This window comes from Loxodonta africana, chromosome 4 (assembly GCF_030014295.1).
Source record: "Loxodonta africana isolate mLoxAfr1 chromosome 4, mLoxAfr1.hap2, whole genome shotgun sequence".
Taxonomy (NCBI): domain Eukaryota; kingdom Metazoa; phylum Chordata; class Mammalia; order Proboscidea; family Elephantidae; genus Loxodonta; species Loxodonta africana.
This window is the reverse complement of record NC_087345.1, coordinates 55,224,712-55,252,426: the sequence shown is the minus strand read 5'-3', so window position 1 is coordinate 55,252,426 and position 27,715 is coordinate 55,224,712. Positions and strand designations below refer to the sequence as shown.

The 27,715-nt window shown below is 38.0% G+C and overlaps 1 protein-coding gene across 1 annotated transcript in view; it reads right to left on the bottom strand.

The window, feature by feature from the left end:
• The window catches only part of PAWR (pro-apoptotic WT1 regulator), a 149,300-nt gene that overhangs the window by 40,642 nt on the left and 80,943 nt on the right, over window positions 1-27,715 (bottom strand). Inside the window, exon 2 of the mRNA XM_064283788.1 lies at window positions 10,476-10,607. Coding sequence (XP_064139858.1) covers window positions 10,476-10,607 — 132 coding nt within the window. The remainder of the gene's footprint in view (window positions 1-10,475; window positions 10,608-27,715) is intronic.

Genomic DNA, 27,715 nt, shown 5'->3' with positions numbered 1-27,715 from the left:
TGATGGTTTTGTATAAATGTCCTTTATTATGCTGAGAAATTTTCCTTCTACTCCTATCTTGCTGAGTGTTTTTATCATGAATGGGTGTTGAACTTTGTCAAATGCCTTTTCTACATCAATTGATGAGATCAAGTGGTTCTTCTCTTTTGTTTTATTTGTGTGATGGATTATATTTATTGTTTTTCTAATGTTGAAGGATCCCTGCATACCTGGTATGAAACCCACTTGGTCATGGTGAATTACTTGATATGTTGTTAAATTCTATTGGCTAGAATTTTGTTGAGGATTTTCATGTCTAAGTTCATGAGGGAGGCGGGTCTATAATTTTCTTTTTTTGTAGTGTCTTTACCTGGTTTTGGCATCAGGGTTATGCTGGCTTCATAGAATGAGTTTAGCAGTACTCCATCCTTTCTGTGCTCTGAAATACCTTTAATAGTGGTGGTATTAACTCTTCTCTGAAAGTTTGGTAGAATTGTCAAGTGAAACCGTCAGGGTCAGGGCTTTTTTTGCCAGGAGTTCCGTAATTATTTTTTCAATCTCTTCTTTTGTTATAGGTTTATTTAGTTGTTCTACCTCTGTGTTAGTTTAGGTAGTTAGTGAGTTTCTGGAAATTTGTCCATTTCCACTAGGGTTTCAAATTTGTTACAGTATAGTTTTACATAGTATTCTGTTATGATTCTTTTAATTTCAGTTGGGTCTGTTGTGGTATTGCCCATCTCATGTCTTATTCGGGTTATTTGCTTTCCTCTCCTGTTTTTCTTTTGTCAGTTTGGCCAATGTTTATTGATTTTGTTGATCTCTACAAAGAACCAGCTCTTGGTCTTGTTAACTTTTTCAATTGTTTTTCTATTTTCTATTTCTGATAATTTTGCTCTAATTTTTTATTATTTCCTTTCTTCTGGTGCCCAAGGGCTTCTTTTGCTGCTCTCTGTTTGAGTTGTAGGGATAATTCTTTGATTTTGGCCCTTCTTTTTGGATGTACGCATTTACGGCTATAAATTTACCTCTGAGCACTGCTTCTGCTGTGTCCTCAAGGTTCTGTAGGATGTGTTTTCATTCTCATTTGATACTGTGAATTTCTTTATTCCATCCTTAATTTCTTCTATAACCCCAGTAGTTTTTGAGCAAGGTGTTGTTCAGTTTCCACATGTGTGGTTTTTTTTCCTTGCCTTTTCTGTTACTGACTTGTACTTTTACAGCTTTATGGTCAGAAAAGATGCTTTGTAGTATTTCAATGCTTTGGAGTCTGTTAAGTCTTGTCTCATGGCCTAATATGTGGTCCATTCAGGAGATGCTCCATGTGCACTGGAGAAAAAAGTACACTTGGCAGCTGATGGGTGGAGAGTTCTGCATATGTCTATGAGGTCAAGTTGGTTGACTGTGGCGTTTAGATCTTTCCATGTCTTTACTAAGCTTCTTTCTGGATGTCCTGTCCTTTGTTGAAAGTGGTGTGTTAGTCTCCTACTGTTATCGTGGAGCTGTCTCCCTCTTGTCAATAGTGTCAAGAGTTTGTTTTATGTATTTTGGAGCCTTGTCACTGGGTGCATACGTATTTATTACGGTTATGTCCTCCTGGTGTGTTGACCCTTAAATCATTATATACTGTCCTTCCTTACCCTTTGTGGTAGATTTTACCTTAAAGTCTCTTTTGTCAGAAATTAATATTGCCACTCCCGCTCTATTTTGATTGTTTGCCTGATGTCTTTTTTTCCATCAAGTTTTAGTTTCTCTGTGTCTCTAAGTCTAAGGTGTGCCTCTTGTAGGCAGCATATAGACGGATTGGGTTTTTTAATCCATCCTGCCACTCTCTCTTTATTGGTGTATTTAGACCATCTAGTTGCAGCATAATTATGGATAGCTACGAGTTTAGTGCTATCATTCTGATGTCTTCTTTTTTGTACTGTTGATAGTTTCGTTTCACTTAATTTTCTCTGCTGAGTCGTTTTTCTTTATGTATTTTCTTTGCATTTTTTTCACTGCTGTAGATTTTGCATATGTTGAGTCTTTGTTTTTATTTTGATGTGTATGATTGTTAGTTTTCTTTGTGGTTACCTTAATATTTACCCCTATTTTTTTAAGTTTAAACCAATCTTTTATTTCCTTATATTGCCTTGACTTCCTTTCCATATGAAAGATCTATGACTACGTCTTTTAGTCCCTCTTTTTTGTTTTAATGTTGGCATCTTTTACATACTGACATCCCTGTTTCCCTATTTTCAGTGTTTCAGCTTTTATTTTTGTGACTTCCCTATCTGGGTTGATATGTGGTTGCTCTGTCCTGTATTCTAGTCTTGGGTTGTTATCTGATGTTACTGATTTTCTAACTGGAGGGCTCCCTTTAGTATTTCTTGTAATTTTGGTTTGGATTTTACAAATTCTCTAAACTTTTATCTGGAAATGCCCTAATTTCACCATCATATTTGAGACACAGTTTTGCTGGATATATAATTCTTGGCTGGCAATTTTTTCTTCAAGGCTTTATACATGTCATCCCATTGCGTCCTTACCTGCATGGCTTCTGCTTAGTAGTCTGAGCTTAGTCTGGCTGATTTTCCTTTGCAGATGACATTTTGTTTAACCCTAGCTGCTCTGAAAATTCTCTTTATCTTTGGTTTTGACAGGTTTGATTATATTATGTCTTGGTGACTTTCTTTTGGGATCCACCTTGTGTGGGTTTGATGAGCATCTTGGATAGATATCTTCTCATCTTTCCTGAAAGCAGCGAAGTTTTCTGCCAACAAACCTTCAACAATTTCCTCTGTTATCCCCCACTTCTGGTACTCCAATCACTCATAGGTATTCCTCTTGATAGAGTCCCACATAATTCTTAGTTTCTTCTTTTTTTTTTTTCAAACCTTTTACCTTATTTTTCCTCAAATAAGTTGGTGTCAAATGCTTTATCTTCAATCTAATTCTGACTTCCATTGCCTCAATTCTGCTTCTATGACTTTTTATTCAATTGTCTAATTCTGAAATTTTATTATTAATCCTCTGGATTTCTATTTGCTGTCTACAGATTCTTGCAACCTGTTAAATTTGTCATTATACTCTTCTCTAATCTTCATAAGTTCCTCTAATGCTTTGTCTGTGTCTTCCTTGGCTTTTTCTGCATTCTGCCTGATCTCTTGAGGCATTCTTTGTATTAATGTTTCGTATTCTACCTTTGGTAATTCCAGGGAGTTCTCTTCCTCCAGAAGGTTTCTTAATTCTTTGTTTTGGGAGCTTGCTGAAGCCATCAGGGTCTGTCTGTTTATATGATTTGATACTGACTCTTGCCTCTGAGCCATCAGCAGGCTATTATGTATATTTATTTCATGTTTGCTTATTGTGTCCTAGCTTCTTGTTTTATTTTGATATGCCCAAATAGGGTGCTTGTGTGAGCTGGTTTAATTATTGGTGCCCCTGAAGCTCTAACGTTCTGTCACCAGGTATGTTACTCAGTATGTGAGCCCAGGAGTCTGTTCACTTTCCTTGTATGGCTTCAGCTCACATGTCCAGATAGTCAGTCACCAAGTGTGTGGTGTGGGCTCTTACCTACAGTCCTAGAAGGGCAGGGGTGATTGGCATAGGCACAGGTATCTGGCTGCAGTAGGGGATCACATGCGGAGCAAGGCAGAGGGCTGACAGCTGCCTGAGTGTCAGGGAAGAAAGCATGTCCCTGTTCCCTAGAGCACACAGGTGGGTGAATTTTGCAGCTGGACTATGTACACCCTATGCTGCTGGCTGTAAGGGCTGGGAGGCACCACTTATCCTTGGACTCCTGTCGCGGGTGGCTATGTGGCATAGATAGAGCCACTAGTCCTCAGGCCCCCAATGTGGTAGATGAGGATCCTGTTTAACAGGCAGAGCGGTATCAAGTGTCACAAACCTGCCACTCGACCATATACGTGATACAGTTGAAGTGAGGCTTCAGGTATTTACCCTGTTGTACTGTGCTAATGAGAGCCTAGGCTATGGAAATGGGCCCACACAGATCTATGCACGCGTGAAAGGCATTCAAAGTCCATGGACCCCTTATGCCTGTGCCTAGGCAAAGAAGCTGAGTTCCCAGCTTATGGAAGCTGGCAGATTATTTTTTGCTGTTTGTTAATTTGTTCTATTTCCAAGGCCAGGAGAATGGCTCAGGGCACATGACAGGTCCTACTTCCAGCCCAGGGGACGTGGCAATCTCTGAAGTCGGCCCAGGACCCGGTGCAAAGTGGGGAGGCAGCAGGTAAGCGGGAGAGAGGTTTCTCCCAAAGGGCTGTTTTTTGATTCACGTGGTAGGTTAGAGACATGTACTTATGCTTTGCCAATTGAGTGCTGCTTTTCACTGGTTCTGGAGGCTTGAGTAGACTGTCTGCCACTTTTTCTCTCCTGATGTAGAAAACACATCTAGAGCACCACTGCTTACCTCACCCCTTCTGCCAGCCAACCCAGCCTGCAGGGTGCCGGTTCCCACCGGCTTAGGTCTGGCAGCTCTTTGCGGATTCTCTCCCTCTCTCATCTCTCCCCCTGCCATCTCTCCCTCCCCCTGCTGCTCAGTCCAATTCCTTAACTTTGCCTTTGATATTCAGGGCTCCTGGATTGTCATTTATAATCAATTTACTTGTTTTTTGGGGTCTTTGTTTTAAGAGGGAGCACAATAAGTGACTACTTTACCGTCTTGGTCCCATCTCCTCAGGACATAAAATCCTGAAGGGGTTCCCAATGGCCACATTTGGAACAATTCGTGTATCAAAATTAGTAAGCATGGCATGGAGGCAGAATTAAAAAAAAATCCAAACCCACTGCCGTTGAGCTGATTCTGACTCATGGTGACACCATGTGTACAGAGCAGAAAAACCATAGGGTTTTCATGGCTGTGACCTTTAGAAAGCAGATTGACAGGGCTTTCTTCCAAAGCACCTTTGGGTGGGTTTGAAGTGTCAACCTTTCAGTTAATAGTTTGTGCCATCCAGGAACTCTGGGGGCAAAATAATGACACTTAAAGAACATATTCGGTTACATGGCAAAGAATTCAGGCTGGCTAACAAATGGACCTTAAAATGGGGAGATTATTCTAGATTATCTGTTGGGCTGAACGTAATCACAAGGGTCTTTAAAAGCAAGAGAGAGAGAGGGGGGCAGAAGAAGAGGGCTCGAAGGAGATATGACCATGGAAGAAAAATTGGAATGATGCAAGGTAGGACTCAACCTGCCATTGCTGGCTTTAAGGAAGGAAAAGAGGGACATTGGTCAAGGAATACAAGCAGTGTCAAGGAGACGGAAAGGGCAAGGAAATGGATCTCTCCTAGAATCTATAAGAAGAAATACAGTTTCGATTTTAGCCCAGTAAGGCCTGTGTTGGACTTCTACCCTACAGAACTGCAACATAAATTGTTTGTGGTAATTTTTACAGCACCAATACAAAACTAAGATGTTAACAAGGTATATGTATATCCCATTGGATAAAATAGGAACTAGTAAGCCAAGATGGATGGATGGATGGATGATAAAGACCACCAGGGAGGGAAGAGAGGAAGAAAGTTTATTTGGTGGGGACTGAGACAGCTACACGGTTCAAAGTACTTACCCATAACTTATTAAGAAGGGGGAAAAGCGTAATTTTACAGTGTTGAAGCCTGGCAAATAGCACCTTAATCACACGACCAAAATGATTATCACAAGCAATGGGACAAATTAAAAGCAAGCACCACCTGACAAGATGCATTGAGAAGAATACTACATCAATTTTGTGATATTCCTGACAAAGACACATAATATGAATCTAATAATAAGTAATCATTAAAACCCACTGCCGTCGAGTCGATTCTGACTCACAGCGACCCTATAGGACAGAGTAGAACTGCCCTGTGGAGTTTCCAAGGAGCACCTGGAGGATTTGAACTGCTGACCTCTTGGTTAACAGTTTGTAGCACTTAACCACTGTGCCACCAGAGTTTCCAGGAATCATTAGGTAACCCAAATTTGGGGAAGTATCATGAAATAGTTGACCTATAATCTTTATAAGTATTAAGATTAAGTCGAGGAAAGACTGTGGAAGTGTTCCAGACTGAAAAGTCATGGCAATTAAATATAATATCTGATTTAGAATTACTGCTATAAATGAGGAAATAAGATAGTTCACAAAACTTGAATGAGATCTGAATATTAGGTGGTAGTAATGTACTGTCTTAGTTATCTAGTGCTGCTATAAAAGAAATACCACAAGTGAATGGCTTCAACAAACAGAACAAACCTCAGCCTCTTCTAACCTGAGACCAGATGATCTAGATGGTGCCTAGCTACCCCTACTGACTGCTCTGACCAGGAATATAACAATAGAATGGGGGGAAAATGTAGAACAAAACTCAAATTCCTAAAAAAGGCCAGACCTACTGACCAATTGAGACTAGAGGAAGCCCCAAGACTATCACCCTAAGATAACCTTTGAACTTGGCATTAAAGCTATTTCTGCAGGTCACCTAACAGCCAAATAACAGATTGGCTTATAAAATAAACAATATCACCCATGAGTTATCTGCTCCCTTAAACAGTTAAACTATATGAGACCAAAAGGCAACATTTACCCAAAAGCAAAGATGAAATGCCACGGAGGGAAAGGGAAGCTAGATCAATAGAAACACAACAAACAGAACGGAAACAATGAGAACGCTGACACATAAAAATTGTAATGAATGGCATGGAACAATTTGTATAAAAGCTGTTAAAGAGGAACCTAATTTGCTGTGTATACTTTCACCAAAACACAATAGAACACTAATCAAAAAGAAAAAAAAGATTACAGCCTTGGAAACTCTGTGACAGTTCTACTCTGTCCTATAGGGTCACTATGAGTGGGAATCAACTTGACAGCAATGGGTATAAACAATTATCTATCCTATATAAGTAATAATTTAAACAAAAAGTTGCCCTTAAGCAGATTCTAACTCATAGCGACCCCATGTGTGTCAAAGCAGAACTGTACTCCATAGGTTTTCAATGGCTAATTTTTCAGAAGTAGGCTGCCAGGCCTTTCTTTCAAGGCACCTATTGGTGGACTTGAAGCTCCAGCCTTTTGGTTAACAGTCAAGTGCATTAACCATTTGCACCACCAGGGATTCCAATGAGTAATAACAAAAAAACCTGCTGCTGTCAGGTCTATTTCAACTGATAGCGAACCTATAGAACAGAGCAGAACTGCATCATAGAGTTTCCAAGGATGTAAATCTTTATGGAAGCAGACTGCCACATCTTTCTCCTGCTCAATGAGTAACAGGGAATGTGAATTTAGGTAGTAACTCAAAGAGAGGTCGCTATGCAGACAGAGCAGCTGCTGTTCCCACTCCAACTTCAGTGAGACAATTTCGGGCCATGGAAAAGTCTGAGCCTCGTTCTTATCCTAAGCAAAGAGCCTGGCAAAACAGACATTTGGAGCCAAGATCCCCAGTGAGTCACATCTCCAATACCAGTAAAACAAACAAAAATGGGGAGAAATGAAAAGTGGACCTCGGCAGAGATTAGAAAAACTATAGGAAGAAGGCAAACTGGATGAGGCAAAAAGCTCTTCAGTGAGCCCAGATAAACTGAGACTTTGCGTATTTGTGGATATATTTACGAATACCCTATGAGCTCTAACACTTCACTCCCCAGCTGTGAGTGGTGGAGCCTTCATTCTACAGAAGGAAATCAGGCCTCCTTCTAAAAGCCAAGCTACATAATGATACTTAAGTATAACACCTTGAGTATGCCAGAATGTCAAGGCCAAGAACTAAACCACGGCTACCTGAAGTCAAAGCCTATGTTGTTCATTAAAATGCTATCTTGTGAGGCAGGGCCAAGGTAGCGGAGTAGTCAGGCGCTTCTGGTGAACCCTCTTACAACAAAGATCAGAAAAAACAAGTGAAATGATTGCATTTATGACAAGCCAGAAGCTCTGAACATCAAAGGCAAAGTCAGAAAGTGGACTGAGTGGCAGGCGAAGCACGGAGACGTGTTGCCAGGCCTGAATCACCGGGAACCCTCAGGCACCATTCCCAGGAGCGACGGAGGGGGCAGGATGGCGGTAGCGTTCAGCCACAGTTTCCTCAAGGAGAAACAGCCAGCCACACAGCCTACTCACACTTCCAGAACCAGAGAAGAACGGCGCTCTCAGCAAAAGCTAAGTACTTGCGTATATTTTACCACGCTCCCAGCCCTCAAGTCGGCTGCAGTGGCTGTCTATTTCCCTGGGCCTGAGATAGGTCCTGTTGCACACCCTGAGCCATTCTTTCAGCCTTGGAGAAGGAATAAATTCACAATTGGGGAAAAAATAATCTGCCAGCTCTACTAACCTGGGGGGCTCAGGACAGAGGTGGCTCCTGTCCAGGAATAAACGGTCCATGGACTTTGAATACCTTTCCCCTCTGCATGAACCTGTGTGGGGCCTATTTTGGGAGAATAGACCCTTGTTGGCACACTGCAACCATTTCAGCTGTGCAGTGCAGAGGTGGGTGTTTGATGTTTAACACAGCTTTGCTTACTAAACAGGGTCCTCACCTACCCATATTAGGGGCATAAGGACTGGTGGCTCCACTCAGGTCACCCAGCCACCCGCAACAGTGGTCCAAGGATAACTGGTACCTCTTAGTACTCACAACCAAAAGCACTGGGTGCCCAAGGTCCATCTGCAGAACCCACCCACCTGTGTGCTCTAGGGAACAGGGACGCACTTTCCTCACAGACTCAGGGGATGGTTGTCAGCCCCCTGCCTTGTTCAGAGTGTGGCCCCCTGCTGCAGCCAGATACGGGTACCTATACCAGTCACCCCTGCCCCTCTAAGACTGTAGGACAGAGCCTGTACCATGCACTTAATGACCAACTACCTGGACATTTGAGCTGAATCCATACAAGAAAAGCAAATGGACTCCTAGGCTCACATACCTGGTAACAGCTCTAGCCATCTGGTGACAGGACGTTAGAGCTTCAAAGGTGAAAGTAATCAAGCTAGCTCACTCAAGAAACCTATTTGGACGTATCAAAACAAAACGAAGCAAGAAGCCAGGATACAGTAAACAAACAAAATAAACTAACAGAATAACTTATAGATGGCACAGAGACAACAGTCAATATTAAATCACATAAAGAAGCAGACCGTGATGGCTTCAAAATGCCCAGTTGTCTCCATCCCAACAAATTAAGCATGTATCTTGTGGGAAGTCTTCACTGGAATCAGCCCCCAGATTTAACTTCAGTTTTGTTAGAAAAATGCCAAAGATAATGTAGAATATGGACAGTCACAGATACGTTGCGAGAGCACTGCTTGTTAGCTTACACTATATAGTAATTTTCCTGAAACTACAGTAATTAATGTCTATAAAAACAAAAACCAAACCCATGCCAATCAAGTCAATTCATACTCATAGCAACCTTACAGGACAGAGTAGAACTGTTCCACAGGGCTTCCAAGGCTATCATTTTTACAGAATCAGGCCACCATGTCTTTCTCCTATGGAGCAGCAGGTGGGTTCGAACTGCCGACCTTTCGGTTAGCAACCAAGTGCTTAATCACTGTACCACCCGGGCTCCTCTAATCATCTATAGTACCAGTATTTTGGGTGGGAGAGAACAGCTGAACCTACATCACTCTATGAATCTTCTTGTTGATATATCTGCCTCAAAGAACAGAGTGTAAGGAAGTTTTACATCCCCATTTTCTGGGCAGCTGGAAATATTTTACCTGTCTGCCAAATGCCTTCACTACTTTGCAAATCAATAGACAGGTTTATATTTCATCATTTTTCATCAAGAAAATGGGGACAAGGATGTACTGCTCTGAAACTCCTTATAAAGTAATAGCATAATAAAAGGTACTTATAAAGTCAGCACTGGAACTCTGAAAAGACAATACAGTTTGTGGATATCTAAAAATATCACCAAAATGACTTAAGGTAAGATTAGATCGGCATCATTCCCAAATTACAGTTTATATGAAATGATTCTGTAAAGTGATTTGCTTTGTACTAAGGCATGCCTGTATCATCGACTCCCAATTATCTATGCCATAAGATCCCAAAGTAACAGCTAATTTGAAACGGAGTTAAAGTTTTTTTTCTTAATTTTATAATTATACAGAAATATAGGTATTTCTGGCAATTCACAATACTACATGTTTTTAATATGTTTAAGCATTTGATGCTGAAGAAACTTGCTATTCAACTCTTTCTTTGCTATCTAACCCTGATTGAAATAATACCAATCTATAGCAGAGCTGTCTACTCACTTAAAATTACTAATTCTTACTTTTTTGTCTCGGTTATTTTGACAAGACACAGCATAAACTTGTCTAATCAGTCACAAGTATTAATTGACCAGGTATTAAGGGCCAATTGCTTAAGTCAAAAAACACTTAGAAATGATGAAACTCAGTGGTAAACTCACTAAAAATACTTAAAGTGAGCTGATGCTACCAAAATGAGGCTGGAAAAATTATTATTAAAATGCTTAGCAACTTCTTGGTATTTTTAAATACTCACTTGTAGCAGGTAGGAAGTGCCCGGATCTAACAAGCTTACAGCTTCATTCTGCATAGTGTTCTGCTGTGTAATTGCATCTTCTCTTTTCCTCTCTTTCTGCCCTGCTTCATCATCTTCATATTCATCCAAGCGCTGAAAGAAAGAAGTTTCCATTTTATTTACACATATAATTAATAGAATATTTTGACAGTATGAGAAGAGTAATTGATAGCAGTAAAGAAATATTATTTGAGCACTCAGAAACTAGTTTACACAATAAAGGTGTTCCTTCAAGCAATATGTACAATTAATTTCTATAAATGAAATCATTTTAAATTCACTGGGGAAAATGTCGAAGAAACCCAATTATCTGCTTAAAATCTGTACCCTCACATTCATACTTCTGCCAACATATCTTTTCTCTCACCTTTAATGACCAGTAACAGGGTTTTCTTAAAGGAAGGATTCAGTCGTTCTTCATCATTCATTCACCAAGTAAACTGATTGCGTCTGCCTTTAAAAAGGCACTTGGTGGAGGGTAACAAAAGATACACTACAGACACAGTACTTATAAAGCCTATTAGGGAAGACTGGAAACCCTGGTGGCAATAGTGGCTAAGCGCTACAGCTGCTAACCAAGAGGTCGGCAGTTCGAATCCGCCAGGCGCTCCTTAGAAACTCTATGGGGCAGTTCTAATGTGTCCTACAGGGTTGTTATGAGTCGGAATCGACTCGACGGCAGTGGGTTTGGTTGCTTTATTTGAAAGATTAAGACATGTATAATGAAGCATTGGTGGTTCAATGGCAGAATTCTTGCCTTCCATGGAGGAGACCCAGGTTCAATTCCCTGCCAGTGCACCTCAAGCACAGCCACCACCTGTCTGCCAGTGGAGCCTTGTGTGTTGCTATGATGCTGACCAGGCTTCAGCAGAGCTTCCAGACTAAGACAGACTAGGAAGAAAGGCCTGGTGATTTACTTCTAAAAAACGAGCCAATAAAAGCCCAATGGATCATAATGGCCTTATCTATTGTGCATGGGGTCACCAGGAGTCATGAGTCAACTCAACAGCAGCAAACAATATCAACGAGCTATTTATACAGATAACTTAGTGATAAAGGCCATTTTCTAACTTGGTAGTTCCTAAGATAGGAAGAAGAGGTTGTAATTTAAAGGACAGGTTTAATTTGAACTTGTAGAAATAGAGAAATAAGAATTTCAGATGGCAGAAACAGCAAGTGGAAAAGCTTACAGAAGGTGTTGTTGAAAAGCTCAATCAACACCAGCAATTGTCTATCTGCACACTTTTCACATGGCAAGAAAAAAAGAAAAAAAAACTCTATCCAGGAAACATTTTAGGATGGGTTATCTGTTCCTCGCAGTTCAACACATTCCTAAGTAATGCGTTGCCCTAGATGTAGGGATTCAAAATGATTCTTCCCAGTTCAGCCATGGCCAACAAAGAAATACCAGTACATCCCAAATTTTTATAATCTGGGTGATTTACAATGATAACTAGAATGGGAAAAATTACAGGTTGAAGCCCGGGAATGGGAGATTTGGAAGAGGTGTAGTGTGCCCTTTCAGGAGCCTGATGTATGAGATTGGATTACTGGCAGGGTTGTGGAGAGCAACACACACGCAAAGTGGCCTGGCTTTGAGCAGGGCACCGCTGTTTCCAACTCTGCTCTAAATTCGACAGCCAACAGATTTGGTTACTATGCAATGCATACACTGCCCTGATTTTCTAAGAGGGGGATCAGGTTTCCAGCAGGGCTTCAGCCTATAATTTTTCTGTAATTTTTACTATCCTGTAAAATTAAAACATCATTTTGTCATTCTGGTTCACTCAGATTTTTTAAAAATTAGAGTCAGTTCTGGTGCTGCTTCCTCAACCATGACTAAACCAGGAAGAACTGATTCGAAGCCCTGCCTAAGGCGTTTTCTGAGGGATAAATGAAATAGTGTTTCTGTAGGCACTCTGTAAACACTAAGACAATGACCAAAACACAGTATGGCAGGAAAGGAAAGAGGGCTTACATAAATTGTGCATAGAGAAAAGAAAGACCAAAGTCACTGTGTAAATCAGGAAGGGTCACTGGAGTGTCCAGAAATTTAAAGACACAAGGCCACAATTAGGGAAAACGAAGAAAGCAAAGCATCCAACTCAGACAGATGATTAGGATGGTGTACAGAAGAAGGCTGGGAAGAGAATGGAAGGGAAAAATTAAAGGAACAAGCAGGCTGAGATTCCAGAGCATGTTCAGGCTCCTCTATTGTACTGCAACCAACTGCATGCACAGGTGTCACCTGGCCCTCGTTATATGACTCCACTGGAACTGGAGCTTAGGAAATGGATACAAGAAAAATGATGATACTGTCACTACTGCTTTTGTTATAATTAATTGTCCTTGACTCTGACTCAGGAGTCTAGTGTCTTCTACCAGAATCCATGACAAAAACAGCAAACATGTTAGCCTGCAAGCAGGGTAAGATCTCAGATGCTTCACAGTTCTTGAAAAAGGTGGGAACTGAAAAGCCATATGCTCTGATCACAACTGATCGCAAAGGAACATAAAAAGTAAATAGTCTGGGAAGTTTGGACTTCTCATTACACAGCATGGAATAGTGGTGCAGTGCTACAACTCCTTGCAATATTAGTACAACGTAATCAAATCTGTGTTTGGAAAAAGAACCTGGATATAGCAATGTAAAGGTTAACAGGGACAGGGAACAAAAGTGGAGAGACTAGTTAAATGACATAATAGGCAATTTGACTCTGTGAAAAACAACATATCCCAGCATCAATAAAATAAATGTAGTAAGTAGTAACAGTAATCAGAAATTAGTCCTGATTAGAAAAAATCTATTTCTCCTAGGACTTGTTTAAAACTTTCTCAAACCAGTAGAGACTATCATGTTTAACAGCAAAACATCAAGTAATTTCAAAGTGAAATCAGACTCAAGACACTGATGCCCACTATCACCATAAGAGTTAACATCATTTTGGAAGAACTGGCTGATACAATTAGGTAAGAAGAATATTTCATCATTAGAAGGGAGGCAAAATTACCATCATTTCAAATGATACGATCTTATCAAGAAAATAACCTAAAATATTTTAGAATCGTGAGAGTTACTTAAGGTGGTTGTTTTAATAAGGTAAAAAGAAATAGCTTCCTCAAGTAACAGTAGTACCAGTTACAAAATATGTTAAAAATAAACTAAAAAGCAAGCAGACAGTATCTGTGTGAACGAAAGGGTAAATTTCTACCAAGTGCTGTAAGTTAAAACCTATACTTAAATTGAGAAAAACCTACTACTGTGAGGCTGTCAGTAATATGTAAATCAATGTATAAATTGAATAAAATTTTAATCAAAGAAATTTTTTTATTGAACTTTAGATGAAGGTTTACAGAACAAACTAGTTTCTTATCACACAGTACACACATCATTGTATGACACTGGTTAGCAACCCTACGACATGTCAACACTCTTCCTTCTCAACCCTGAGTTCCCTATTACCAGGTGTCCTGTTCCCTCCTATCTTCCAGTCCCTGCCCCAGGGCTGGTATGTCCCTTTAGTCTTGTTCTGTTACATGGGACTGTAATCAAATTCTTAATGGAATTAATCTGGAAAGTAGGGGGGTGGATCATCTACGAGGATAAACACTGAAACAGTCACAAAAACTGATCAAAAAAAGGTATGACAGAACACTCACTCTAGGTAACATTAAAATATATAAAACCACAATAATGGATACTGTAAGAAAGCAGCCTGAGTACAGAAAGGAAAATGAAATAGTATTTTCAAAAAGCCCTTTAAATCATGGAATTCTCCAATAAATAATATTGAGACAAGAGGTCAACCATTTAATGGAGGGTAAGGGCTGAGAAGCAAGGGGGTAATATCCAAAAACAATAAGGAGTGGTCTTATCTCTAGTTTTCTACTCTGCGAAAGTAATCATTCCTCATTCTCCAGTGCAAAAATCTCTGATGACAGGATCCAATGTCAGTAGCTTAAAGCCGGAATTCTTAGGTCACAGAGTAGTGCAGATGGAAGGTAAAAGTTGAGATAGGTAGCAGTGAACTCCCAGAACACTGGGATGTTACTTTATTTTTATATTCATTTTTGAGTCCTAGTCTCTCACAACTAACCTCCATCCTCCCATTCTCTCAATAAATGTAGATCACCTTAAAAGCACAGTTTTAACAAAAACTCAGTGAATGTTTGATAAACGAATGGATGAGTTACCAAGGTGAGGCAAATCAGGAAGATGGACCATGGCACCTCAAACTGAAATTCTGAACACTCTTTGCCACGGCAACACTGTTACCCACTGACCTGAGACCCTATTCATCATACATACTATCCCTCTGTTGAGTGTGTCTTACATCCTCAGTAGCTTTTAGAACAGGGATTAGCTAATCAATCACAACTTTCCTCCAAAGTTCTGCTAGCAACCAGTACAGTTCTTTTAGCCACAAGCATCCTACAAATTCCTTAAGATATCTTATATAACTGGGATAGATACAACTGGAGGAAAAATTTGGTGGAAATGGTGAGAAACAACAGAAGGATGAAGGAAAAAGAATTGAGTTAATGAATAAAGGGGGTAAAGACATTTTCTACTTCTATTCCTTGCAATGATGAATAATTCTGTAAATACACAATTGATACCTTTGGGAGGCACGCGATAAGTACTAGCAAAAGAATGTGAATGAGAACAAAAAAAGTTTTTTTAAGTTTCCTTCTATAGATTATAAGCTTTTTACCTGGAAGGAAGGAAGAAAATACTGATTTTATATATATACCTTCATCAGTGATGAGGGAAAGAATCCTCTTCCCAATGCTCATTTGTGGATAAATACACAAAAGTTACTTTTACATGGGTTAGTGAGGAAGTTACATGAGACTTGGATTAACAATTATTTGAAATTCAAACAAAAAAGTATGATTTTACGGAACAGCATCTCTTAAACTGAGATAATAACGAGCATTATTGACTCTCCTCAAGCTCTTTGCCTTTTCCTAAGCTGCTATTTTATAAGTTGCACTTTAGAGAGCCAACATTTTAGTAAAAACTCTGAGCAAGAAATATATATGAGTATCATTGCTAGTAACAAACTACTAATGTTGAAAGAAAAAAAAAAGCTATAGGCTGCAGACTTGAAAAAGAGAAGTAACCAAATAAGAAAGGAATTTAGGTTAGTTTATTTTTAAGTCCTTAGAGTACGGACTCAAAAAACTATAAATCAAAGGAATAGAAAATACAGAAATAGACTAAATTACATGGACAAATTGAGTCTACAATAAAAATGGTATCTCACACCAGCAGGAAAAGATGAACTTTTTAATATGTGGTTTGGGGATAACTGGATAACTATATTGAAAAAGATAAAACTGGACTCATTCCACACACCAGGATAAATTCCAATGCATCAATGATTTAAAGGTAAAAATCAAAATGATACCTCCTCCCCCCCCCCCCCCAAAAAAAACTGCTGTTGAGTTGATTCCAACTCATAGCAACCCTATAGGACAGAGGAAAATTGCCCCACAGGGTTTCCAAGGCTGTAATCTTTACAGAATCAGACTGCCACATCTCTCTCCCTCAGAGTGCCTGGGGGTTTCAAAAAACACTGACCTTTTGGTTAGTAGCTGAGCGCCTTAACCAACGCACCACCAGGGCCCTTAAACTTATAACAAGTACTAGAAAAAAAAAAACAGGTGAATTCCTCTAGGGTCTGGAAATGAAAAAAACCTTCCAAATTATGACTCGAAATTTAGAAGTAAAAAGAGAAAATATATATTTGATTACATAAAAATAAATACTTTGCACAGTACAAAACACCGTAAGCTTTCTACAATTCTAGTTTTGTGAGTAGCATCTGGGATCTTAAAAGCCTGTGAGCAGCCATCTAAGATACTCTACTGGTCTCATCCCTTCGGGAGCAAGGAACAATGAAGAAAACTAAAGATGCAAGGGAAAGATTAGTCCAAAGGACTAATGGACCACAACTACCACAGCCTCCACCAGGCTGAGTCCAATATAACTAGGTGGTGCCTGGCTACCACCACAGACAGCTCTGACAGGGATTATAATCCAGGGTCCCGGACAGAGCTGGAGAAAAATGTAGAACAAAATTCTCACACACAAAAAAAGATCAGACTTACTGGCCTGACATAGACTGGAGAAACCCCGAGAGTATGGCCCCCAGACACCCTTTCAGCTCAGTAGTGAAGTCACTCCTGAGGTTCACCCTTCAGCCAAAGATTAGACAGGCCCATGAAACAAAATGAGACTAAATGGGCACACCAGCTCAGGGCGCAAGGATGAGAAGGCAGGAGGGGACAGGAAAGCAAGGTCGAGAAGGGAGAGTGTTGACATGTCGTGGGGGTTGTTAACCAATGTCATAAAACAATATGTGTACTAACTGTTTAATGAGAAGCTAGTTTGTTCTGTAAACCTCCATCTAAAGTTCAATTAAAAAAAAACAAAAAACCATAAACAGCTTAACATTCAGAATTTACAAAGAACCTCTAAAAAGTAGAGAAAAAAAAAAACCTAAAGAAACTTACAGAAAAACGAACTAGGTAAGACAGTTCTCAGAAGAAACATACATGACTCTTAACAGTTGCTATTTAATCAATTAAGACTCATGACGACCTCATGCACTTCAGAATAGAACTGTACTGCATAAGGTTTTCAGTGGCTGATTTTTCAGAAGTAGACTGCCATGCCTTTCTTCCAAGGTACCTCTGGGTAGACTTGAACCTCCAGTCTTTTGGTTAACAGCTAAGTGTGTTAACCATCTGCGCCACCCATAGACTTTTAACCATATTAAAAGATGCTCAACCTACACAGATGTTGTTGTTAAGTGCCATCGAACTGAGTCCGACTCACAGTGACCTCATGTGACAGAGTTAAACTGCCCCATAGGGTCTTCCAAGCTGTAATCTTTACGGAAGCAGATTGCCAGGTCTTTCCCCCATGGAGCTGCTGGATGCGTTCGAACCACCAAACTTTTAGTTAGAAGCAAAGTGCTTAACCATTGTGATACCAAGGCTGTCAACCATATGAAAAGATGTGAAAACTACACTGAAATACTTCTTCTTACCTATTATATTGGCAAAAATCACAAAAGTATGATAATCCTATTTTGGGAAAACAGGTGCTAGAGGAAATGCAAAATGGTACAACCCTATGGAAAGGCATTTGGCAATATCTACCAAATTGACATATTCATTTCCCCCAAAACTTCCATCTTAAAAAGCTAGAAAATGAAGAGAAAATTAAACCCTAAGTAAACAGAAAGAGAAAAACAAAGAGTGAGAAATCAATGAAAACAAAAAACAGAAAAATAGGGGTGACAAATTAACAAAATCAAAACTGGGTTCTCTGACATGATCAATGAAATTACAAAACTTCTACCTGGTCTGATCAGAAAGAAAAAAACGAAAGACAAAAAATTACTGTCATGTGTGAAAGTGGAAATATCACTAGAAACTCTACCAAGATCAAAAGGATAGTTAGGAAATATTATGAAAAACGTTGTGCCAATAAATTTGACAACTTTGATGAAATGGACAAATTCTTTGAAAGAAAAAACAAAACTCACTGAGGCATAGATAACCTGAATAGCCTTATATTTATTAAAGAAATTAAATTTGTTTAAAAGCCTTCCTACAAAGAAAACTTCAGATCAGATTGTTTGACTGGTAAATTCTACTAAACATTTAAAGAAGAAATATCATCTGTATATAAATTCTTCCAGAAGAAAGAATCAATTTTCAACTTATTCTGATGACAACATTACTCTGATCCCAAAACCAGGCGATGGGATGCATTTAAAATAAATAACAACTACAGACCAATATATCTGGTGAAGATAAACAGAAAAATCTTAACAGCACTTTACCAAAACAAATGCAAAGTATAAAAGAAGGATAAACATGACCAAAGTGAGGTCTATCACAGTAAAGCATGGTTAGATTAACATTCAAACGTCAGTGCCATTCACAATCTTCACAGAATTATGAAGAGAAAAATATATATGATCATCAATATATTAATAAGAAGCATGCCACAATTAAACACACTGTCACGATAAAACCTTCTGGCAAACTTAGTAGGGAATGTTCTCAGTTTGACCAGAAAAGCCCACATCTAACTAACAGCATATTTAATCATGAAAGAAAAAAAAAAAAAATATTCCCCAAAGATCAGGAATAAGGCAAGATTTCTACTTTTATCACTTCTATTCAACATTTGTACTAGCAGTCCAAGTCAGTGCAATAAGGCAAGAATATGACATAAAAGGGACATATATTGCAAAGGAAAAAGTAAAATTTCTTTATTCAAAGACAACATGATCTTCTGTGTTGAAAATCCTAAGGAATCTACAAAAATTACTAAAAAAAAAAAAATTACTAGAGCTAATAAATGAGTTTAGCAAAGTCGTAAGATATAGCAGGGTCACTATGAGTCAGGAGTGACTCGACAGCAACGAGTTAACAGGTTCAAGATACAAATTATCAGTACAAAACAACAATTATATTTTTATATACTGACAACCAAAAAACTGAAAATTGTAATCTAATAGAAATATTATTTAAAATACTTACAGATAAAATTAACAACAAAAAAGCTGTACCTTTACCCTGAAAACTACAAAATATTTCTAAGAAAAATTTAAAAGACCTAAATAAATGGAAAAATATACTGTGTACGTGGATCAGGCAACTAAATGTTGTTAAGATGACAATTTCTCTTCAAATTGAATTATCAATTCAAGGCAAATCCCAGCTGATTTTTTGGTAGAAAAAAATTCTAAAATCTTAATGGAAATGCAAAGGATCTAAAATAATCTGAAAAAAAAATTCTTGAAAAGAATCCAATTCAAGGATTTATATTCCTTGATTTAAATACTTATCACGAAGCTATAATAATCAAAACAATACGATACTCCATAAAGACAGTCACATAGATCGATAGAACAGTTTGAAGAGTCTAGAAGTAGACCTACACAGGAATGGCCAGTTGGTTTTTATCAAAGGTGTCATGACAATCCCATTAAGAAATGATAATCTTTTCAACAAACTGTGCTATAACAAGTGGGTATCTACAGACTCCCCCACATAGAAAAAAAGTTAACTTCAATCCTTCATGTCCCATCAGTTACAACTCAAAACGGACCCTATCGAAAACATCATGTGCTAAAACTAATACTTCTAGAAAACATAGGGAAAAAAATTGAGTGATACTGATTTAGGTGATTTTTTTTTTTAAAGAAAAAACAAGACATAAAAGCTTGAATTACAGAAGAAAAATTTGATAAATTAGACTTAAATTATAAACTTTTGCTCTTCAAAAACCCTAAGAAAAAGGCAAGCCACAGACTGAGAAAAAATATCTGCAAACCACATACCTGATAAACAATTTGTACCTAGAATATAAAACAAACTCTTACAATTCAATAATAAGAAAACAAAAAACCCAATAAATGACCAAAACTAGGGAAGACACTGCACCGAAGAAAACATAGATGAGGGCAGTAAGGACACGAAAAAAGTCTCAATATATCATTAGTCATTAAGGAAATGCAAATTAAAACTACAACCAGCAGTTACTACACATCTAACCAGGATGAGTATAATTACAGACTGATAATACTAAGTGATGGTGAGGATTTGGAGCAACTGAAAATCTCATACATTTCTAGTTGGAGCTGAAAATGATATGGGAATTCCTTATAAATTTCAACAGACACTTAACATATGACACAGAGATTCCATTCCTAGTTATTTACCAAGAGAAATGAAAACATGTTCACCCAAAACTTATATAAAAAATTATATCCTCGCAAAAAAATATCAGCTTTAATCATGATAGCCAAAAATTTGAAACCCAAATGTCCATCAACTAGTGAACTGATAAACAAATCATAGTAAGGGAAGCTATTCAGCAAGAAAATGAATAAATCTCAAGAGCATTATGCTAAGTGAAGGACACCAGAACCTAAGGACTATAAATAGTTTGATTCCATTTATATACAGAAAGCTAATCAGTCATTGCCAGGTGCTGGGTGCAGGGTTAGGGAGCTGTCTGAAAAGGGGCAGGAAGGATGATGGAAATGTTCCTTATCTTGATTCCCATGGTGGTTTACCAGGCTGTGAGCATTTGTCAAAACGCATCAAACTGCATTCTTAAAAAAGTAGAATGTTACAGTATGTAAATGATACCTCCATAAAGCAAACTTATAAAAGCTGTAGATTGAAGAAATACAAACAGAGGAAATGAAAAAATTTTAAATAAGAGTTCCCCTCTCCCAAACAAAAAAGACTGATCTATAATATGATCAAGCCACTGGATGCAGCTATTATAAGAAATACTGAGAAAAGAACATATTAGGTAACATCACGGGGATGTAATCATGAAAATCCAAACTATGGGAAACTCTAAAGCAAACTGTAAAAGGCCAAAGAGTAAATATTTTAGACTTCTGGGGCCACATAAGGTCTCTACTGCATCTTTTTTTTTTTTTTTACAACCCTTTAAAAATGTAAAAATCATTCTTAGCTGTCCATCACACAAAAACAAGCCTTTGCTGACCTCTGCTATAAAGGACAAATGACCTAGTTTTTCCAACTAATAAACTGCAAAAAGAAAAAAAAGGCAGGTGGGGAGAAAGGAGGACAAAGGAGGGAAGAGCTGTACATTTGAAACTTAAAAGGACATATAAACCAATAGCAATGTATTACTCATCATCTGCTTCCTCATTCAAGGAAACTACTCCTAAATTATCAATAAGAGATAGTTTAAACAGGTACTTTGATGAGATTCAGAAAAAATTTGCAGGTGTGATAATGGTACGTTGTCTTTTATTTAAAAAATGATAACTTATCTTTTACAGGGAGCCCTTGTGGCACAGTGGTAAACTACAGCTGCTAACCAAACGGTCAGCAATTCAAATCCACCAGCCCCTCCTTGGAAACCCTAAGGGACAATTCTACTCTGTCCTATAAGGTTGCTATAATTAGGAATCGACTCGGATGGCTACAGGTTTGAATTTTTGGTATCTTTTACAGGTATACACTGCAATATTTAAGAATGAAATATGTCATCTGGGATTTGCTTCCAAACAACAGAAGAGGTAGAATGAGTACAATGTGTGGTGTTATGGATTGAACTGTGTCCCCCGCAAAATGTATCAGCTTGGCTAGGTCATGATTCCTAGTATTGTGTGACTGTCCACCATTTTTTCATCTTATGTGATTTTCCTGTGTGTTGTAAATCCTACCTCTATGACGTTAATAATGCAGGATTAGAGGCAGTTATGTTAATAAGGCAGGACTCAATCTACAAGATTGTTTTTGTTGTCAGGTGCCACTGAGTCAGTTCCGACTCATAAAAAAAAAAAAAAGCAACCCTATATACCACAAAACTAGAAACACTGTCCAGTCCTGCGCCATGCTCACATTCATTGTTGGCAGCCAATCCAATTCGTTGAGGGTCTGCCTCTTTTCTGCTGATCCTGTACTTTACTAAGCATGATGTCCTTCTCCAGGGACTGATCCCTCCTGACAGCATGCCCAAAGTATGTAAGGCGCAGCCTCGCCATCCTTGCTTCTAAGGAGCAAGGCCGTACTCTTCCAAGACAGATTTGTTTGTTCTTTTGGCAGTCCATGGTATATTTCAACATTCTATAAGATTAGGTTGTGTCTTAAATCAATCTCTTTTAAGATATAAAGGAGAGAAGTGAACAGAGAGACGTGGGGACCTCCTAACACCAAGAAAGCAGGACTGGGAGAAGAGTGCATCCTTCGGACCAGGGGCCCTGCACCTAAGTCGTTCCTAGATGGGTAAGATTGATGACAAGGACCTTTCTCCAGAGCCAAGAGAGAGGATGCCATCCCGTGGAGCGGGCATTCTAAATTCAGACTTCTAGCCTCCTAGACAGTGAGAGAGTACCTCTTTGTTAAAGCCATCCACTTGATGTTTCTGTTACAGCAGCAGTAGATGATTAAGATATGTGGTACAGATAAAATTGACCATGAGCTGCCAATTGCTGAAGCAGAAGGATGGGTATATGCAGATTTCATTACACATTCTGCCTACTTTTACTATGACGAAAACTCCCATAATAATGCTTTTTGAAATGATAATAAAATTTACCTATGTACTGACTAAATGAAAAAAAAAAAAAAAGCTAGACCTAAATAAATGTTTTATATCAAGTAGCATAGAATAAAATGGTAGGATATTATTTCAAAATTATGTTTTCAAAGAACAAAATGGTATATTATTTGCAAATTGTGTTTTCAAAGAAACCAAAACCAAAACTGTTTCCGTCCAATCGGTTCCGACTCACAGCAACCCTATAGGACCGAGTGGAACTGCCCTACAGTATTTGCAAGGAGCGGCTGGTGGATTCAAACTGCTGACCTCTTGGTTAAAAGCCAAGCTCTTAACCACTAGGGCTCTGTTTAAAAAAAAAAAAAAAATCCTTGCTTTCGAGTCCATTCTGACTCATGGCAACCCTATAGAACAGAGTAGAACTGCCCCATAGGGTTTCCAAAGAGCAGCTGGTAGATCTGAACTGCCAACAAAGATGTTAGGAAATGCTGGCAATTTAACGTAAAGTAAAAAAACTTACATATGAATGATAGAAAAATATATAATATACAAGCATTCTCTAGACTGAAGGTGGGGTTTTTCTGTTTTATTTTCTTTATAGTCATCTCTGAAATGTTTAATTACAAAACCATAAAATAAAAACTTAATCAGAGACCTCGATTCAAATCCTAGGTTTACCACTTAAAATATTAGTGATACATGATCTTTCCCTCATACCATGGAGCCTAGTGGCAGTGTTGGTGTTTCCTCTACCTCTCTGGAGCAAGTCTCTCCTTTGGCCACAATGCTCCAGTCCAGTGATTCTCACTGAGTCAGTAACACTTCCTAGGAGGCATTTTGGAATTTTGTGGAAGCTTTTCTGGTCATCTTTATGACAGAGGGATAACTACTGGTTTATCCAGCAGAAGCCTGGAATGCTAGTTATCTTGCAATTTGCAAAAATTGTTCCACATATGAAAGAATTAACCCACATCCCATATAACTTCAGTCATACAAAATCTGTCTATAACTATCTGAACTTAATTACATTTTAAGATGCCCTGATGGCACTTGGCTGCTGGTTCAAAGTCACCCAGCAGCTCAGTGGGAGAAAGATCTGGTGATCTGCTTCCACAAAGATTACAACCTAGGAAAACCTATGGGACAGTTCTGCTCTGTGACATGGGGTCTTTATGAGCTGAAATAGACTTGACGGCACCTAACGACAACAAAAATAATCACCACAATTAAAAAAAAAAAATTAAGTGGGGAGGCAGACTGCAGGGTTTTAAAATATACACAGAATCTTCCAGGAAGACACCAAACCAAAAAACCAAACCCATTTCTGTCGAGTCAATTCCAACCCATAGTGGCCCTACAGGTCAGAGCAGAACTGCTCCACAGGGTTTCCACAGAGCAGCTAATGGATTAGAGCTGCCTACCTTTTGGTTAGCAGCCGAGCTCTTAACCACTGTACAACTAGAGCTCCTCAGGACTAAACTACTCTGCAAATCCAGGGAATATGTTAGTTAGTTTGTAATCTTATTAAGTTGCTCGCCATTTTGGAAAATGTCACTAACTGCAACGCTACTCCTGATATTTGAGTCACTAGTGAAGCACACTTTTATCAGACAAAATTTTGAGATCCACCATGCTATACTGTCGTTTTCATAGCTCTAAGACTTTAGTTGAGGCAACAGACCGGACCATCAAAGTATTAGCATCATCACAGTATTTCATACCCCTATTAGAAAACATGACATATACAGATGTTCAATAAATGTGTGCTGAACTAAGTACCTACATGCTCCAGTCTATGTAACATTCAAAAAAAACCAAACCCACTGCCACTGAGTTGATTCTGACTCATAGTGATAACTCAGAGTAGAACTGGCTCATAGGGTTTCCAAGGCTGTAAATCTTTATGGAAGCAGACTGCTATATCTTTCTCCCATAGAGCAGCTGGTAGGTTCGAACTGCCGACCTTTCAGTTGAGCACGTAACCACTGTGTCACCACGGCTTCTTATGCATTAAATTTTTGGACTGTATAAACATCTCCATCAAGCTCTAACACTGAGGAGGTAGCGCAAAATTGTTTCATATGGAACAGAATGAGACCTACAACAGAACTAAAACCAAAAGCAAATTTCAAACAGTAAGTTCAACTGTATTTACATACAATAAATCATACAAGTGAGGCTCTAAAAGCATAATGATTACATTTTAAAAGACAACCAAGTAAGCAATCTTAGAAAAGCTTTTTGGGGAGGGCGAAAAAAAAGTATATAAGCTCTATGGGGGGAAGGTGTCTATATTTGGGATCACATACTTACAAACAGAAATGTGGTAAGTGCTTTTGCTATTCAAAATGGAAGTTACTATATCCATGAAAGGTATCAGAGGGGCTAAAATGGATTTGACTCATTTTCTTCAGAGAGACCATGTAATCCTATTAGTACTGCTGCTGCTTTATCTAGCTCTCCGTCCAGTACTACTTTTTCTGCTCCATTAGTCTTCTATCTACCATATATATATACCACCTTGTCTTCACTCCCTCTGCCTAGCTTTCCCTCAACTTCCCTCCCTCTTCCTAAACCAAAACTTTTATTTTGAAATGGATTACACTAACATGTAATTTTCCAACATAACTAAAAGAAAATGGCAATAAGATCAAGTTAATAAGTATCTCTGTGTGAAAAGAACTGAGCTAAATTAAGCAAATGAACTCTCTAATTAGATAGCTGACAAAATAACATGTGTATATATATATTACAATGAATAAAAACTACTAAAAATAAATATATATGTATATATAGACACATACATATACACATATACATAGAGAGAGGGAGTGAGAGAGCGTATACGTGGGCACTAAACTAGCAAGTTTGAGAACTAAGTGGACTAAATTTAAACCTATGAATTTTCAAGATTAATTATAGACTACTCCAGTCAGTGTTATAAAATAGCAATTAACTGGATCAATCATTCTGAACAAGAGTCCCTGGGTAGCAAAAACAGGTTGGCAATCAACTTCTGAGAGGTCACAGGCATTGAAAACCCTATGAAGCACAGTGCTACTGTGAAACACATTGAATCATCATGAGTTGGAATCAACTCAATAGAAACTGGTTTGTTTTTTGTTGTTTATCATAATGAATTTGTTATGCTTTGTAACAACATAATAATTGGAGTATTTTGATTTCACGATTAAAAGTCCACAATAACACAAAAAGTAGCATTTCAGACCAAAAAAAATCTAATTTTATAAAAAGTCTGAAAATATAAACATAACCAAACCTACTTTTCTTTTTTTCCACTGCTGTCGAGTTGATTCTGATTCATAGCAACCCTATAGAGCAGAGCAGAACTGCCCCGACAGGCTTTTCCAGGGCTGTAAATCTTCACAAAAGCAGACTGCCACATCTTTCCCCCACAGAGCAGCTGGTGAGTTCAAATCACAGACCTTTTGGTTCACAGTTAAGCATTTTAACCACTGCACCACAGGGCTCCCTATCAAAAATATAATCTTCCAAAAAACCAGAAATAAATAGGAAATAGCAGACAGGATTTCATTCTTCTGCAATTTCAAAGCACCTTTCCACCATTAAAGTTCTATACCAATACTATCAGATATGAGCTCAGCTATGGTTGGTGCCCAATTACAGAACTACTAATGAATGTACATTACAGAAATTTAAAAAACAGGAAGAAAATAAAAATCATTCTTAATTACAAGACAAACAACTGTTATCATTTTGGTACAAATCCTCTTAGAACTTTTGTCTTTTTTTTCTTTTAAATTCAGATACTTGTGGGCCTCCTGTCGAGATCTGATTACATCACCTCTTCGCTTTCAACAAATTTTTAGTAGCTGTATAGTATTACATCAGAATATGAATATAAACATGGTGCGAAATTTCCCACCAGAAAGACTAAAGAAGGTTGTCTTGTGCTGATATTTTGTTTTAAAATTCTCTACCAACATGTTAGGGAAATAATGGTTTCATTGAATCCTAGGTTAGCAGGGTGAATGTTATATATTTATTAGATTTATATATTTCTTCTCTGGATTGTATACTGATGTCCCCGTCAACTTTCATATTCTTTACTCATTTTCTTAATATTTCTAAAAGCTCTTTAAATGATATAAGAATAATAACCACTATCATAAAAAAAAATTTTTTTTAATCATATGTAAAAAAATATTTTTTTTTATCGTATGTTGTAAAAAGTCTTTTTCTAGTTTATATTTTGATTCTGTTTAAGGTGCTTTCTGAAAAACAAGTTTTTAACTTGTATCAATCTTTTTCCTTTTGAGATTTTTCTCACTGTGGTTTTATGTTTTAAAAACGTTTTTCCACTTCAAGATCTAATAGACACATATTTTCTAATTTTTACTATTTCCTTTTTAACTTAACTCATTTTAAAAAAAATTTTTTTTTTTTTTTTTTTAATCTCACATTAGAGTGAGGTTGGAACCTAAGGATTTCTTTTTAAATAATAAGTAATTGTTCCAGCCACATGCATGGGATAATCCAGAGCTTCCACACTGGCAGTGTGACTCATGGCTCCTGGAGGAGTACAGCACCCCACTCTGGGTTCATAATCAGGGGCTAGGAGTAATCCATTCACCTTCCACCAATTCAAATGCTATCTTTATTATGTATTTTTATATATGGGTATGTTTTTTAGCTTTCTATTCTATTCCATTGATCTACGTATATTAATGCTAAAACCATACTATTTTAATCATTATAAATTAATAATACCTAATTTTTTTTTTTAATAATATGTAACAGTTATCTTCATTACTGTTCATTTTTAAAACTTTCTTGGGCATTCCTGGCTAATGTATTCCTCTGGCAGAACAATTATTTCAATACATTTTAACTTAACGTATAAATTATTTGAAGAAAACTACTGACAATGCTTATCAGCTGTATGACCTTGCAAATTGAGAGCAGCAGCATTACCCACATAATTGGGCTGTGGTGATATAGGTCAGCCATGAGTTAGAACTAAAGCAAAAAAAAGTAGATACATGCTTGGACAGACTTACAGCAAAAAGAGGTGGAATGTGACTGGATTGGGGGTGGCAAAACAGTAAGAAAGCAATAACAAGATGACTCCTAGTTTTCT